This window comes from Bombus terrestris, chromosome 11 (assembly GCF_910591885.1).
Source record: "Bombus terrestris chromosome 11, iyBomTerr1.2, whole genome shotgun sequence".
Classification (NCBI taxonomy): Eukaryota; Metazoa; Arthropoda; class Insecta; order Hymenoptera; family Apidae; genus Bombus; species Bombus terrestris.
The window spans coordinates 5,562,539-5,576,655 of NC_063279.1; the positions used below are offsets into that span (position 1 = coordinate 5,562,539).

Sequence of the window (14,117 nt, forward strand, 5' to 3'; positions counted from 1 at the left end):
TTTAATGATAATTCTCTTTTAAAATATCAACCAAATTTAATTTTAAAATTATATATGCTTTTTGTTTTAAATATATTCATCTATTATTCCAAACTATGGTGAGTAGGCAATCAAATTACAAATAATATTAATAATTTCATCACATAAAATCATCTGAATCATATCCACTATTTTCTACATTTGATGTCATATTAGATGTATTAAATAAAGAATTATAACTTCTGTAAAAGTAGAAAATAATGTTAAGTCTGACAAGATTAAACAATTTATATTTGTTAATAATGTACCATAATTTTTGTCTAACCTCATTTCCGCTTCTTCCTTTCTTCGTTTTTCTTCTGCCTTTTCTCTTTCCTTTTGCTCTCTCAAAAGTCTCTTTTTATCTTCCCGTTCATTTCTGTCCCGTTGCTCTCTTTCTGATCTTAAATTTACTTGTTCTGAACGTTTAGTTTTATTCAATCGATTAACAATAGTATTTATTCGTTTTGCAACACGAATTTTACGAACATCCTTATCTTTATGAAAACCAACTTGTCCTATTTCCATACCTGGTGTTTTTTTCAGATTGGACCACATTGTGTATACTACATCAATATCATTTATTTTATTTCCTTCAATACTATTTGCTTTCACTAATTGTGCTGCATCTTCTAAAACTACGCTAGGTATGTCATCTATTGTTTGACCCTATAAATCATGTATTCATATATAGATATGCATACATAAATGTGTAAAAGAATATGCATGTTTTTAATAGAAAATATTTACAAGGCGAAGTCGAAGATATACATGCGCTGAAGAATATTTGTCAACATGAAACCAAACATCTTCTGGCCAACCCCACTTTATGAGGTCATCATCTAGAAAAATATATATTGAAAGAACGTATTTTATACATTATAATATATTTTAGAATTTTTTACTTACTTTCATATTGGTCGACTCCCATAAATAATGTTACCGATGGTTGTACAACTATAATTAAAAATTATAATTATCATTCTAACCTTACTGAATATTATTAGTTTTTTAATAGTAAAATGTATATGAAAAAATTTAAATATACATTAAACATAAAGCCAGTGATAAATAATAATACCTTCACTTGTAAAATAATAAACCATTATTACAAAAAATATTTAGTTGAAACACGTGGTGTGATTTATCTGTCAAATTTCAAGTCGATACTAGCGACAGTAAACTGTACTTCTTGGAACTATTTAACTTTTTAATGTGTAATACCAGAGATGCAATACTCTCATATATATTTTTCTAAAATTGGAAAAAATATATTATGTCCATATGAATATATACTCAAAATTAAAAATGTAATGTTAAAATATACATATCATAAAACAGATTTTTAGCAATATTAATAAAATTTATCATTCATGAATAATAATAGAAGTCTATTAAATATATCTAATATATTACCATAATAATAGATTTCATTAGTATGTATGTCTATTACATCATCATTAAAAACATTTAGAAAATCTTTTGCTACAAGCTTATGATATTCATTTATTATTTTATTATAATTTATGTTATTATTGTATTGTTCATAATATTAATATTAATTTATTTTACAAAATAATATTTAAATTAGAAATCAATTGCATATTGATTGATATGAATCGTATGTTTTTCGGCATGATACATTGATATAATGTGATCTAATACTGGTCCTACTTCAGGATCTCTTTTTCGTTCACTTATAGTTACTGGTGATTCTAACAGTGATAAATACACTAAAAATTTAATTTTTACATTAATTATTATATTATTTAATTATATTAATTTTTTTAAATTTTTATTATTTATTAATAAAAATAATCTTACCAAGTAACATATTAGGATTTGTAAGACTAAGTTGAATACGTGGATCATTCATGATTACTTTATAAATTTGACTACCTGGATCAAGTTCTTTATCTACATTTTGTAAACTATGCCTCCTTTCTCCAAGTAACCATTCACACTGAAAAGAAGCATATATTTGAAGTGTAATAAAATTAAATTTATATAGATTACTCACAGCATTAATTTGATTGTTTCCAGTAATTTTTAGTGCCTCAATAATATTCTTTTCTTCGAATCCCATCTCTGATAGTGATTGTACTGCTCTAGAACTAGGTTTGAAATCCATCTTCCTACAGTAATGGTAACTTTTTAGTAAATGATCTACTATGCTGAGTACATTTTCTTCCTTCTTTAAATTTTCACATCCTACATATAATTATCAATTTATTTGTATACAATCATAAATCAACATGTAATAATAACATATAATTTATCATAATTTTAATCATTTTCAATCAATATGTTTATTACATATATTATTATTTTATAAATCAAAATATGGGCTGTAAACAAATTTTTAATATTTCTGAAAAGAAATGGTCTCTTTGTAAAGTTTTATTTTTAATTGTAATATGTTTTAGTTTTAATAATTATATGGATGATTTTAAATATGTATGAATTAATGTGTGAATGTTTTAAATATGAAATTGAATAAGAATATAATTTATAAAGAAAAACTACATTATGATTACATAATACTTATAGTACTTTATATATAGCAAAAAATGAAATGATTTTTCAAAATATATACTTATCATAATTTAAAATTTTTTCAAGAATAAAATCAAGAAGATTTATTTGTACTTAACTTGTATTAAATATTATCTAAATAATTAGCTCCTTCAAATAAATCAATACCTGTTTCCCCTAAGACATTTTTGATGTATAAATAGATGAACTGGAAACTGCAACATCTTTATTATTACCTTTTTCAATAGATATCAAATCTAAGTAATCATCATCATCATCTTCTGGATCATTCTGATGTTCTACTAGCCATTCTAATGCTTCTACTATATTTGATCTGTAATAAATTAAAAATTAGAGCATAAAATATTACTTTTAATTTATTAATACTTCTGAACATTAAATTAAATAGTAGATTGCGTACTTTCGTAAGTGAAGAGCTTTCAGAATCTTTTTCTCAGAAAAACCCATTTCTGTGAGAGTTTTTGCAGCATTTGTATTAATATTTGGTTTACATTTTGCCTCTAATTTTTCTTTTAAGATATCATAAAACTTTTGTACTTCTGGGCTATATGATATAATCCTTGCTGATGCTTTTACAAGTGTAATTAAAATTTTTCGTATTTCATTCTGAAACTATAATACAAAATATATTACGTAAATTTTCTCAATACATAAAATGCAATAATTATACATGTATGTGTATATTTACATCTGCAGGACAAGGAAGAAATGGAATAGGTTTAGGTGGATTACGTATGGGTAAATCTTTTGTTATTTGTAGTACTATTTCTTTATCTGGACCTTTCAAAATTTCTGCAGATAAATTTTCTTTTATGGGTATTGGACGTATCTTTATTAACATTAATTCATCTGTAATAAAGATAATCATTTTATTTTGCTTAATATATCTGCTGATGTAGCACAGAATTTTAGCAAATTGTTTTACCATTTTCATTAACTTTTTCATTAATTACACTATGATCATCTGTAAGCCACTTGAATTCAGATGTATGAACTAAACGAAAGTTTGTTGGACTTCTTGATTTATCATCACCGTAGAAATGTTTTATTGCAATAATTTTTATGTTATTGATAGTTATATCTGACGTCACATTAAACTTCATGATCATTCCTTCAAGACTAAATAAATAAATTATATTTACTAATAGCTCCCAGGAAGATATTAATAATATTTAATAATATTCTACCTTATAATATTCAAAACAAGTTTTGAGTTAGACATTGTATAGTTTTATAATTATTTATTTTAATAAAATGAATCATCAGATTGTCTTTTGTTTGTTTTTGCTAAATGTTTTGCATCCCAAATTTCACCAAGTAATTCTTGCAATCACAGAAATATTAGTTATATCTATAACATAAAGATATGTTATCATTTCTCTTATTATATATGATATAAATCAACTTAAGTATCTTTAAAATAGCTTTGTATTTATATACATATATATGTATATATAATTTTTCATTTTATAATATAAATATTATACTCACTTTTAACATGAAATTTCTTGATGTGTATTTTAATTAAAATTTCCTTCGCGCTACATTGTCATAATTTTCTTGATATAAAGGTTAGAAATGAATTGTAGAAACATTTTCAAGTGTCACTATGCTAAATGTAACGAATAAACCATGTATGGTTTTTAATCATATCGTATATGAAATAGCGTATAATGTTTTGTTAAAAGTTACAACACTTAATCAACATTTTTTATCAACATAAAATTTGAGTTATATATAGTTATATAAATGTCAGTTATCACTTATTAGAAATTGCAGATAATCAGATGATTTGTTTGTATATTATGTGCATGTCAAGATGTACAAAGTACAATCGAAAATATATAATCATGAAAAATTAATTCTGTAACTGTTTATTTTCATAAAATGTTTCTTTCTCAATTTTTTTTTATTCTTTGAAGGAAAAGGAAGATTGTACATACAATAAAATATATTTCGTAGAAATGCTTTTATAATTTGAAGGCAATACATTAAAAACATTACAATACTATGTACTTTAGAAAAAAATCAATAAACAAAACAATTACTAATGATATAATTGTGAATGTGTAATAACATGTTTAGATTATAATAATATTTTTGATGTTAGTACAATAAAAAATATCAAGTTTAAAAAAGGGTTTGGTTAGATCTATTGTGTACGTATATACAAGTATTTAAATATCTTTTTTTTTTCTGTTTCTTATAAAATGTCACTTAAATGTTATTTAAATTTAGGTATCAATTGATATATATATAAAAATTCTACAAATATCTAAATTTAATAACAAGAGGAATATAAATTTTGATTAAATTAATGAATTGCTCAGGATGACTGAAAAGTCTGGATGTGGTGAATTGCAACAATTAGTTCAAGAAGAAGAATGTGAAGAACCATTAAGTCAAGGTGGAGAAGCTACACCACCTTCCACACCAGCAAGATCTCATCATCCAAGTAAAAATGATACACATAGTTCTCATATATCGGTATGAATTTAGTTACCCAATTTTGTCTACTAAAACAGAAATTCAAATGTATCATTTCGAAAAAATGGATAAATAGGTGATTTAAATAAAACAATAAAGATAGTAAAAGAGTTTATTATTTCAGCAACAAGTATTATGGGAAACTAATGTACAAACATCACCAATTATTAGTAAAGGAAGTTCTGGTCAGGCAACAAGTCAAGGATCTATGGTTTCTGGCCGTGCTGTGAATCTTTCAAATCATGGTAATCAGTCACGTCTAATGTATATGAATGAAAAGGAAAAGCAAAAACCAAATCGACCAGAACTACCAAAAATAAATCGTCAACATAGAGGTAACTTCGTACTTCATAGTAACATTTTAAAAATATTATTTAAAATATAGTAGTAAGTATCCTAAAAATATTTACAGCAACATTTAAATAATATCTTTTTATTTAATTTTCAGTTATATAATGTTACATATTATATTTAATAATACGAAAATTTATATTTTTGTTAATTAATAATATATTATAATCTTTTCATATATTTTTCTGTTTTAAGTATTGTTAAGTTTTCATTATATTTTTTGGTTGTGTTTTGGTGTCATTAAATAAAGCTATGGCACCATGCAAACATCATTGCTTTTTGTCAGAGGTTCCTGATGTTCGTCGTATGGAACAAGCTTTATTACAACTTTTGGAAGATTTCCATAGTGGTAATTTACGAGCATTTGGTATGTGAAATATGCTTTTTAATATAGCAGAGTAAATATAAAATTGGAATAATATAGAATTGAAATACAGGAAAGGATTGTAGTATGGAACAAATGACAGAAATACGAGAACAACAAGAGCAATTAGCTAAACTTCATTTTGAGTTAGGTCAAAGGCAAGGAATTGGTGGAGAACAATCAGGTTTACGACATTCAAGTGCTAATATGAATAATTTGTTAGAATGTCTTCAAGAGCTTAGTGTTTGCATTGAAAAATTACATAGCAAGTAATTGTAAAATATTTATAATATATACAAAATTTATTTAAACATGATGTTTGGATAGAAACATGAAAATTAATTAATATAAAAGATAGAATATAATGAAAATTTATGTACTTTGTAGAATATTTTCGCATTTTGAAAATATTTCACAATACTGTTTTTATATAACTATACATTTAACTTTTCCAATAGTGAAATAATTATATTTCTTGATTACAATGTTTTTATTTAATTTAGAAGAGAAGTTCCTCTTATTATTTTTGTAAATTTAGTTTTATCAAATTCCTTGCAAAATGTAGATATTAAATAGTAGCTATTTAATAATATTTAATAAATGATAAAAAGTAAATCACTATGAAGTAGTTATATAATCTAGTGAAATTGCATATTTCTGTTTAATTATCTATGCCAAACATTTTTTTATAGAAATATTTCATTTTATTTTACTAAACATTTTAACAAATTTATATCAGTGCTTATGTTTATGTAATACTCTAAAACTGTAATTTGTGTATTTAATAAAATGACGTAAGTTATACATTCAAATATACTAAATAATAACAATATCAAAAATTCTTGTTAAAAGTTAGGAAACAAAATTTTTAAAACTTTTCAAAAATTGAATTTTAGTTTTGTATTATCTAAAATGTTAATGTAATTTAATGGAAAAGAAATAAATATGGTTCCTGGTATTTATCTGAAAAAAGAATATATCTTTTTTCCACGTTGTATATTTATTATATTCACGGTTCCTATAATATATTTATTCACATATATTCTCTGTTAAGAAGAAATCCATTTTAAAATATAATAAACTAATCAAAATTTGTGTATCAAGTAAGTGCATAAAGCTAATAATATTTTCATAATGTATAAGAAAATAGTACATAGGTTCAAAGATAAAAGAAATTTATTTAAAATAATATTGAAAGTGTTATGTAAAATAAGTTGATTTATACATAATTAAATTGTATCTTAAAATAAATGAAGTATGCACAAGGGTCGCAAAATAGTTGTTTTGAAATGCGATTATTAATCCAACAATCTAACTATAAAATAAAATCTATTGTTACACACATAATATTATCTCGAATTAGGGAAAATATGTATTTTACGAAAAAATCTCGATGTGTTTTACGCAATCTTAAATCTAATCTCAATTGATTTTAAACATTCGGAAGTTTATATTGTAGATAGCAGTCATTTCCGTTACCTTGCAGCATTAAAACTATATTTCGTATAGGAGATATTGATGGCATGTAATTTAATCTTTTTGGATATGTAACAAAACGTCACTATCAGTTGAATTTAGTTTTATTTAAAAGTGTTATACTTCCATTTATCTTATTACATGTGTTAAATACAGGGTTGATCTGCAATGTTTTCTTTCCAACCTCACAATCAGGTTTGTATTATCATATTTATATAGCTACAATTGTACAAAAATTTCCAAAATTCATAGATAGCTTATTAGATAGTATTTTACATTTGCTGACATTACAAGTATATACATGAAATTTATATTGTATATCTTCCTTAAAAATGTGTTTAAAAATTTCCGTTTTATAACCTTATATGTCTATTACATTAATACAAATTTATGAAATTTGTGTTTATCTCATGTCTGTCTTTAGTAAAAGATAATTTCCTAAATTACAAAATAAATTACTTTCCATATGTGTACATTTTTATTCTATTCAGCCTTGAAAATAATTAGAGCAAAATATTTAAAACTTCTTATTTCTAAAAAAGAGAATTATTTCTAGGTGTTATATCATCTGACGCAATTAACTTCAGTAGTTAGTCCAAAATCTACATCATTTTCAGTTAAAGTTAAAAGACAAAATGAATTGAAAAAATCTATGAATCATATCTCTTCTGGTAACTTGTCAGACGTAAGATAATTTGGTAATGTATTACGTAAAACCATAATGATGCAAATTACTAAGTTTACTTTTTATTTTAGGCTACTAAAAATTATATTGACACATTAATAGGCAAATTAAACATGTCTGATGTAATTACAATGTTTGATATAAGGACAAATAATGTTTTGGTAGCATTGGATCAAGTTTCTTTGAAAATTTTTAAGAGAAATTTAGAAAAAAATAATAAGTGGAAAGTCTATACATCAAGATTAAATTTCACAAAAAACAAACACAAATATCTATATAAAAGATGTACGGAAGAAATTATTTTACCTGCTATGTATTTATCATCGAAACAACATCATACAACATTATGTACCTTTTGTAACAAAAATTCATTTAATCACTATGTACAAATTCGTAATTTTAGAACAAAACGTAATGTTTCTACTGAATTAGAAAAACAATCATGGTTTATAAATAAATTTAAAAACTTGGTTGGTCATTTCTCTGGAACAGTAAGATCATGTATTATTTATTATCTATATTGATATTTTATATACTTTGTGAATAACTTTCTTACTTCATAGAATACAGGATTAGTACATGCTCTGAAAGAAAAGGACTTGGCAACAATAAAAAATTTATTTAATAATCAAACATCGACAGAAGAATATAAAAGAATTATATTAGCTTTTATCGAAGGATATGAAGCAGGACTTAAACGCCAAACATATTCAACTTTTGGATGGTTCAAAATAATATGTAGTTTATTAACAGGAACTGTATTATTAATGTTTTGGTATGGAGGTATGTATTATAGAGATATAATACAATTTCTATCATTATTTTCTTTGATAACTTTATTTTAATATATTTTTTTGTAGTTACCCTCTGTCATTAGTATCTTAAAAAAATATATGTTAATATTGAATATTATCGATTATTTCAAATGAATAATCATAATAATCTGAAAGTCACTGAAAAATTATTTCACTAAAGAAAGAAGTATTTTTAATATTAACTATATAATATTAACTATATAACATTAATTATTAAAATGATAGAGTATCATAGAGTAGATAGAGTAATCATTAAAGTAGTATTTAAAATATATTAATATGCTTTAGATTATTAATAATCATGTAAATTTTCTTATATCTTTCATATTGCAGTTTATGTTGTAGGAAGTGGATTACGATTTCCAATGGATGGTGCTAAGTTTAGACCAGAAATAACAGACATAACTTTCAATGACGTTAAAGGAGTAAGTAAATCATTTAAAAAAATCCAATATATGTAAAATCTAATAAATTCTAAAATGAATAAAATCTAATAAGATTTTCGTTAAATTTACTAAATACATTTCACTAAATACTGTATATTCATTTGTTTATATATAATTAGGTTGCAGAAGCTAAACAAGAATTAAGAGATATAGTTGAATTTTTAAAAAATCCAGAAAAATTTGTTGCACTTGGTGCAAAATTACCTAAAGGTGTATTACTAGTAGGACCACCAGGAACAGGAAAAACATTATTAGCTAGAGCAGTTGCTGGTGAAGCTGGTGTCCCATTTTTTCAAGCTGCTGGACCTGAATTTGAAGAGATTTTAGTAGGGCAAGGTGCACGAAGAATGAGAGATTTATTTAGTAAGTTATAAACAAAATATTGCGAACAAAAAATAAATATTAAAGAAACATTCTAAATCATACATTAAATAAAACAAAAAAAAACTTTTAAAGAAGTATTATTAATAGTTTTCAATTTTTTTTCTTCTACACTTTTTCTTTATTATAATTAATATATATTAATTATTTATAAGCCATATTAGTTCAATATATGTACTATATATGTATATTAGGAATAGTACATGCTATTTATATTTCAATGTTATGATCACAGCATTCTAATACTGTCATTAATGTTGTCTATTTATATTCTTTTTTTTATTTGTATCATGATTTAATGAGCCTTAATTAGCAAGTGTGTATCACCTCAAAAAATTTGTTTATTTTGGCAATTATAAAACAATATGCTCTACAAAAGATATTCATTATTATCTTCATTTTGAATAAAAATTTAAAGAGAAGAAAAGAGAATTTATTTTGATATCATATGTAATTTATATTATGATGTGCAATTTCAAGTGTCCTGAAAAATTTGTATTATTTATTCATGATCTGTTATTCTTTTTCAGAAGCAGCAAAAGAAAAAGCACCTGCCGTAATATTTATAGATGAAATTGATTCTGTTGGTGCAAAACGAACAAATTCAGCTCTTCATCCATATGCAAATCAAACAGTAAATCAGTTACTTACGGAAATGGACGGGTAAATAAAAAATTTTACCTCTTTATCTTTTAGAATATGGAATAATTCTAAAAATTAATATAGGTTATATGCGAAAGCAAAGGAAATTAATACAAGAAAAGATAAAGAAATTAATGATTATCTTTTTAAATTTTTTAAGAATAATATATGTATTACAAGTTCAACAATTTCTTACTACTTTCTTAATGTATTTTCTCAAGATATATTTTTATTTCATGTGCATTAAAACTAGGAGACTGAATCTACAATATAAATAATATGTATAATATAGTAAGCATATTATATTTCCTTATATTAGAGTTAAAGAAATGAGAGTAGGATGGCAAAATAGTACTAATTAAGTCATTCATTTCTTTCTTCTTTTTCTGAAGAAATAAAGTTCAAATTTTAAATTTTATTATTTATGATTTATAAATTATGACCTTATATATCGATTTTATATACACTTATTATCATTAATAGCTGTATATCTCTTTGTACTTACAGATTTCTTCAGAACGAAGGTGTTATAGTATTAGGTGCGACGAATAGACGGGATGATTTAGATAAAGCATTAATGCGTCCCGGTCGTTTTGATGTTGAAGTTCTTGTTGATATACCAGATTACTTAAGCCGGAAGGAAATTTTTGATTTATATTTATCAAGAATATTAACACAAGAGATTGACGCAGACTATTTAGCAAAGTGTACGCCTGGATTTACTGGAGCTGATATAGAGAATATGGTATTCATTTGGAAATAAGTACTAATTTTAGATCAAGTTAATTTTATTATTATGAGCTTAATTTTAAAAGGTAAATCAAGCAGCTTTAAGAGCTGCTATAAATGATGCTGAATATGTAACAATGAAACATTTAGAATATGCTAGAGATAAAATAATCATGGGTCCAGAAAGAAAACAAAAAATTAAAGACACAGAAACTAATACCATTACAGCATATCATGAAGCAGGACATGCATTAGTTGCATATTATACTAAAGATGCACCACCTATACATAAAATTACCATCTTATCTCATAGCCATTCTTTGGGACATGTAAGTGTTATAAATTAATAATTGTATTTTTTATTGATATTACATTTCAGTACTCTTTTTGTATAGACCGCGTTTTTATCTAATGACGAATATCATACAACGAAATCCAAATTATTAGCTCTAATGGATAGTTCAATGGGTGGTCGTGCTGCAGAAGAATTAATTTTTGGTTCTGATAAAGTAACAGCAGGAGCATATAACGATTTTCAGGTATTTTGATATAGTTCATATTTATATTAATATCTTATCACATATGGTACAATAATTTAAAAATAAATTACAAGAGCTTAGGAAACAAATTCTAAATACTAAAAATATTCCTAATTTTATTCGCAAATAGTGAAAACTTGAAAATATTACATTATAATCATTGATAATATTGATAATCATATTTCTTAGAGGGCGACTTCCATCGCAGAAGAGATGGTACACAAATATGGTATGTCTGAAAAAGTTGGTTTTGGTACAATTCGTAGAAATGGTCAAGGCGATGGATTTCAATTAGGTCCTAGCACAAGTGATCTTGCTGATAAGGAAGTGAAGCGCCTTTTACAAGTAAATTTTATCAGCATATAATGTTAATTCTATCATGTAATATTATTCTCTAACTTTTTACATCAAAATTACTATATTTTCTATCTTAGGAATCATATGAACGAGCAAAACTGACATTACAAAAACATGCGAAAGAACTTAAAAAAGTAGCAGATGCTTTACTTAAATACGAAACATTAAGCAGTAAAGATGTAGAAGCTATTATTAATGGAGAAAAAATTCCACCCGAGACTTTGAAGAATCAACCACGAATTGTAGATCCGACTGAACATGTATTATAACTAGCATATCGAGATTCAGTTTAAGATGATAAGTAAAATAAATTATTTGGTGCAGTATCGCAATTTACAATCATACTTTATATTACTTTATTATAGTAATTATATTTTACAATTTTCAATTTTACAAATTCAATTAAAATATATCAGCTTTTTCAATTGAGAACTTTGTAATACATAATTTTTATTTCATTATCTAATTGCTTACTTCTTTAATACATTAAATTTATATAACAGTTCATACAAATTTATTTTTTGTAACCAATTAATACCTTACAGAGTCTCAACTGAAAATAAATTAAGACAATATACAAATATATCAGAAAATAATATAAATGTGACGAATTATACATAATTACATAAAAATATCAAACTATACATAATTATATACTAAAACAAAATTTTTACAATACCTAAAATTTGGAGTAATAATCGTACAGTTGGAATTTTTATCAAATATAATTTTAATTTTCAAAGGAAATTTTATTTTTCATTTACAGAAAATATGTCAATACTATTATTATTGTTACATAAATTTATTGTATGCAATATTGAACTGAAAATATCAATGATTTATTTTTACAATATGATTGTATTCCTGTTACTAATATAACAATAAATTCTTTTCTTATGTTAGCCAATCTTCGATTTCATGTTGAAAAAATAAATTATTGTAAATTCTGCACCAAAAATATATAGGAAAATATTATTAAGTTGATTACTTTTTTATATATTAGAAAAATGCATTGTCGGAAATAAACCATAATTTTATTTAAACTAATATTTACTAAATAATGCTAAACATTCTTTAAAGTATTATATTATTCAATTTTTAACGTGGTTAACCAATTGTTTGATTGAAAGAAAATATTTTTATTTGTACAAAATATTCAAACAGATTAATAACATTTAGGCCATATAGCATTAACATTTTATTTACTACATAGATATTATAAATTATACAAAATTATATATGTATCCATATATTTCATATTTCGTATAATCCCTATCTATTCTTCCATCATACGATACAGATCACGCTATTATTATTGCATCTAAATTTACTTCTAATACATTACTATAATTCATCAATGCTTACTCCTTTCGTTTTATTTAAAATTTAATGACATTGAATTTAGCAATTAACAACGTGTAATATTATTTGACAATGTTTTTAAAATAAAGTTCTATAAAATTTAAATTCAAATGTGTTTTAAATAAACAATTTGCATAAAATATACTATACATATGTGAGCAAATATAAACCACGGAAAATGATCTGTAATATAAATCTACAAGATTAAGATTACATATGTACAATAAACGGATGTACAGGAAAACTCATTTATAGAAGTATTCATACAAATATCACAGTTTACTAACTTTGAGAGAAATCATAACAGTTTAAATTCTCCAAATAATTAATTGATAATATACTTTATATTAATTATAATATATGTGAAAACCAATTCAAAGAAATTCTTGGCTTCAAATAAATTTTTTCGATAAAGAGGTGAATACTATCATTTAAATAATATTGAAGATTGTTATATATTCGATACATTTACATAAAAAAATTTGTCTTACTAAAATAAAGTTTTCATACACAGTTAAAACTTAGACATTTTTTCTTAAAAAATAAAAAAAGTTACTTCCACTAGCGTATGCAGATTGAGTCTTACAAAATTTATATTGATATAATACGAATATATCATAACATAAAACTAATGAATAAAAAAAGAAAATAGTTACAAATATTATTAAAAATACTTTAGTTACAAAAGTACTACTTATAGTAAACATATAGAACCTTTTTAAAGATAAATATTTAGTGAGAATAAATATTTTTAACATGTAAGCTAATTTAAAATATAAAGTTCTATATGATATATAAAATTTGATAACATTAAACTTAAAAAAGAAAAATATTTATGAAGAATTAATAACGGGAATTTATTGTTATCTTATAAGGAATAAAGAGGGAACTGCATTTGTTATGTTTCTC

At 23.8% G+C, this 14,117-nt stretch overlaps 4 protein-coding genes across 12 annotated transcripts; 2 read left to right on the forward strand and 2 right to left on the reverse strand.

Moving 5' to 3' along the window:
• Positions 1–58: 58 nt before the first annotated feature.
• LOC100643373 (coiled-coil domain-containing protein 25) lies at positions 59–1,565 on the reverse strand. The gene is made up of 6 exons (XM_012313497.2): positions 1,435–1,565; positions 1,100–1,272; positions 928–975; positions 769–860; positions 305–687; positions 59–221 (listed from the first exon to the last, which is right to left on the reverse strand). Exons 2-6 carry the CDS (start codon positions 1,122–1,124, stop codon positions 140–142), a joined length of 630 nt encoding a protein of 209 aa, XP_012168887.1. The 5' UTR covers positions 1,125–1,272; positions 1,435–1,565; the 3' UTR covers positions 59–139.
• Positions 1,435–4,328, reverse strand: LOC100643494 (ubiquitin-associated domain-containing protein 1). Of its 2 annotated transcripts, XM_048410015.1 has the most exons (10): positions 4,066–4,328; positions 3,762–3,925; positions 3,500–3,693; positions 3,263–3,423; positions 2,975–3,186; positions 2,790–2,887; positions 2,722–2,730; positions 2,039–2,229; positions 1,843–1,981; positions 1,435–1,751 (listed from the first exon to the last, which is right to left on the reverse strand). In XM_048410015.1, the coding sequence occupies exons 2-10, from the start codon at positions 3,794–3,796 to the stop codon at positions 1,606–1,608; spliced, it is 1,185 nt and encodes a 394-aa protein (XP_048265972.1). In that variant the 5' UTR covers positions 3,797–3,925; positions 4,066–4,328; the 3' UTR covers positions 1,435–1,605. The 2 variants fall into 2 exon arrangements, with proteins under 2 accessions (XP_048265972.1, XP_003398819.2); XM_003398771.3 differs by lacking the exon at positions 2,722–2,730 and having other exon boundaries at positions 4,066–4,326.
• Positions 4,127–6,087, forward strand: LOC100643618 (coiled-coil domain-containing protein 28A). 5 transcript variants are annotated; one of them, XM_012313494.3, is made up of 5 exons: positions 4,127–4,145; positions 4,905–5,061; positions 5,186–5,396; positions 5,663–5,779; positions 5,850–6,087. In XM_012313494.3, exons 2-5 carry the CDS (start codon positions 4,906–4,908, stop codon positions 6,047–6,049), a joined length of 684 nt encoding a protein of 227 aa, XP_012168884.1. In that variant the 5' UTR covers positions 4,127–4,145; position 4,905; the 3' UTR covers positions 6,050–6,087. The 5 variants fall into 5 exon arrangements, with proteins under 5 accessions (XP_012168884.1, XP_003398820.1, XP_012168883.1 ...); XM_003398772.3 differs by lacking the exon at positions 4,127–4,145 and adding an exon at positions 4,389–4,733 and having other exon boundaries at positions 4,813–5,061; XM_012313493.3 differs by lacking the exon at positions 4,127–4,145 and adding an exon at positions 4,415–4,733.
• A 1,176-nt stretch (positions 6,088–7,263) lies between these two features.
• LOC100643854 (ATP-dependent zinc metalloprotease YME1L) lies at positions 7,264–12,188 on the forward strand. 4 transcript variants are annotated; one of them, XM_012313498.3, is made up of 12 exons: positions 7,264–7,447; positions 7,809–7,937; positions 8,009–8,428; positions 8,501–8,720; positions 9,098–9,177; positions 9,318–9,561; positions 10,110–10,242; positions 10,729–10,966; positions 11,037–11,279; positions 11,346–11,489; positions 11,679–11,834; positions 11,924–12,188. In XM_012313498.3, the coding sequence occupies exons 1-12, from the start codon at positions 7,421–7,423 to the stop codon at positions 12,113–12,115; spliced, it is 2,226 nt and encodes a 741-aa protein (XP_012168888.1). In that variant the 5' UTR covers positions 7,264–7,420; the 3' UTR covers positions 12,116–12,188. The 4 variants fall into 4 exon arrangements, with proteins under 4 accessions (XP_012168888.1, XP_003398822.1, XP_012168890.1 ...); XM_003398774.4 differs by having other exon boundaries at positions 7,265–7,447; positions 9,086–9,177; XM_012313500.3 differs by lacking the exon at positions 7,264–7,447 and having other exon boundaries at positions 7,809–7,923; positions 9,086–9,177.
• Positions 12,189–14,117: the final 1,929 nt, after the last annotated feature.

Bases quoted from the DNA above. Each gene is read 5' to 3' on its own strand.
- LOC100643494 (XM_048410015.1), bottom strand. From the start codon at position 3,796: ATGTCTAACTCAAAACTTGTTTTGAATATTATAAG. The intron at 3,694-3,761 runs GTAGAATATTAT...TTATTTATTTAG, and splicing joins CTTGTTTTGAATATTATAAG to TCTTGAAGGAATGATCATGA. The intron at 1,982-2,038 runs GTGAGTAATCTA...GCTTCTTTTCAG, and splicing joins GAAACAATCAAATTAATGCT to TGTGAATGGTTACTTGGAGA.
- LOC100643854 (XM_003398774.4), top strand. From the start codon at position 7,421: ATGTTTTCTTTCCAACCTCACAATCAG. The intron at 7,448-7,808 runs GTTTGTATTATC...AATTATTTCTAG, and splicing joins CTTTCCAACCTCACAATCAG to GTGTTATATCATCTGACGCA. The intron at 9,562-10,109 runs GTAAGTTATAAA...ATTCTTTTTCAG, and splicing joins AAGAATGAGAGATTTATTTA to AAGCAGCAAAAGAAAAAGCA.
- LOC100643618 (XM_048410016.1), top strand. The intron at 5,397-5,662 runs GTAACTTCGTAC...CATTAAATAAAG, and splicing joins AATAAATCGTCAACATAGAG to CTATGGCACCATGCAAACAT. The intron at 5,780-5,849 runs GTATGTGAAATA...ATTGAAATACAG, and splicing joins TGGTAATTTACGAGCATTTG to GAAAGGATTGTAGTATGGAA.
- LOC100643373 (XM_012313497.2), bottom strand. From the start codon at position 1,124: ATGGTTTATTATTTTACAAGTGAAG. The intron at 861-927 runs GTAAGTAAAAAA...ATATTTTTCTAG, and splicing joins GGGAGTCGACCAATATGAAA to ATGATGACCTCATAAAGTGG. The intron at 222-304 runs GTTAGACAAAAA...CTACTTTTACAG, and splicing joins AAGGAAGAAGCGGAAATGAG to AAGTTATAATTCTTTATTTA.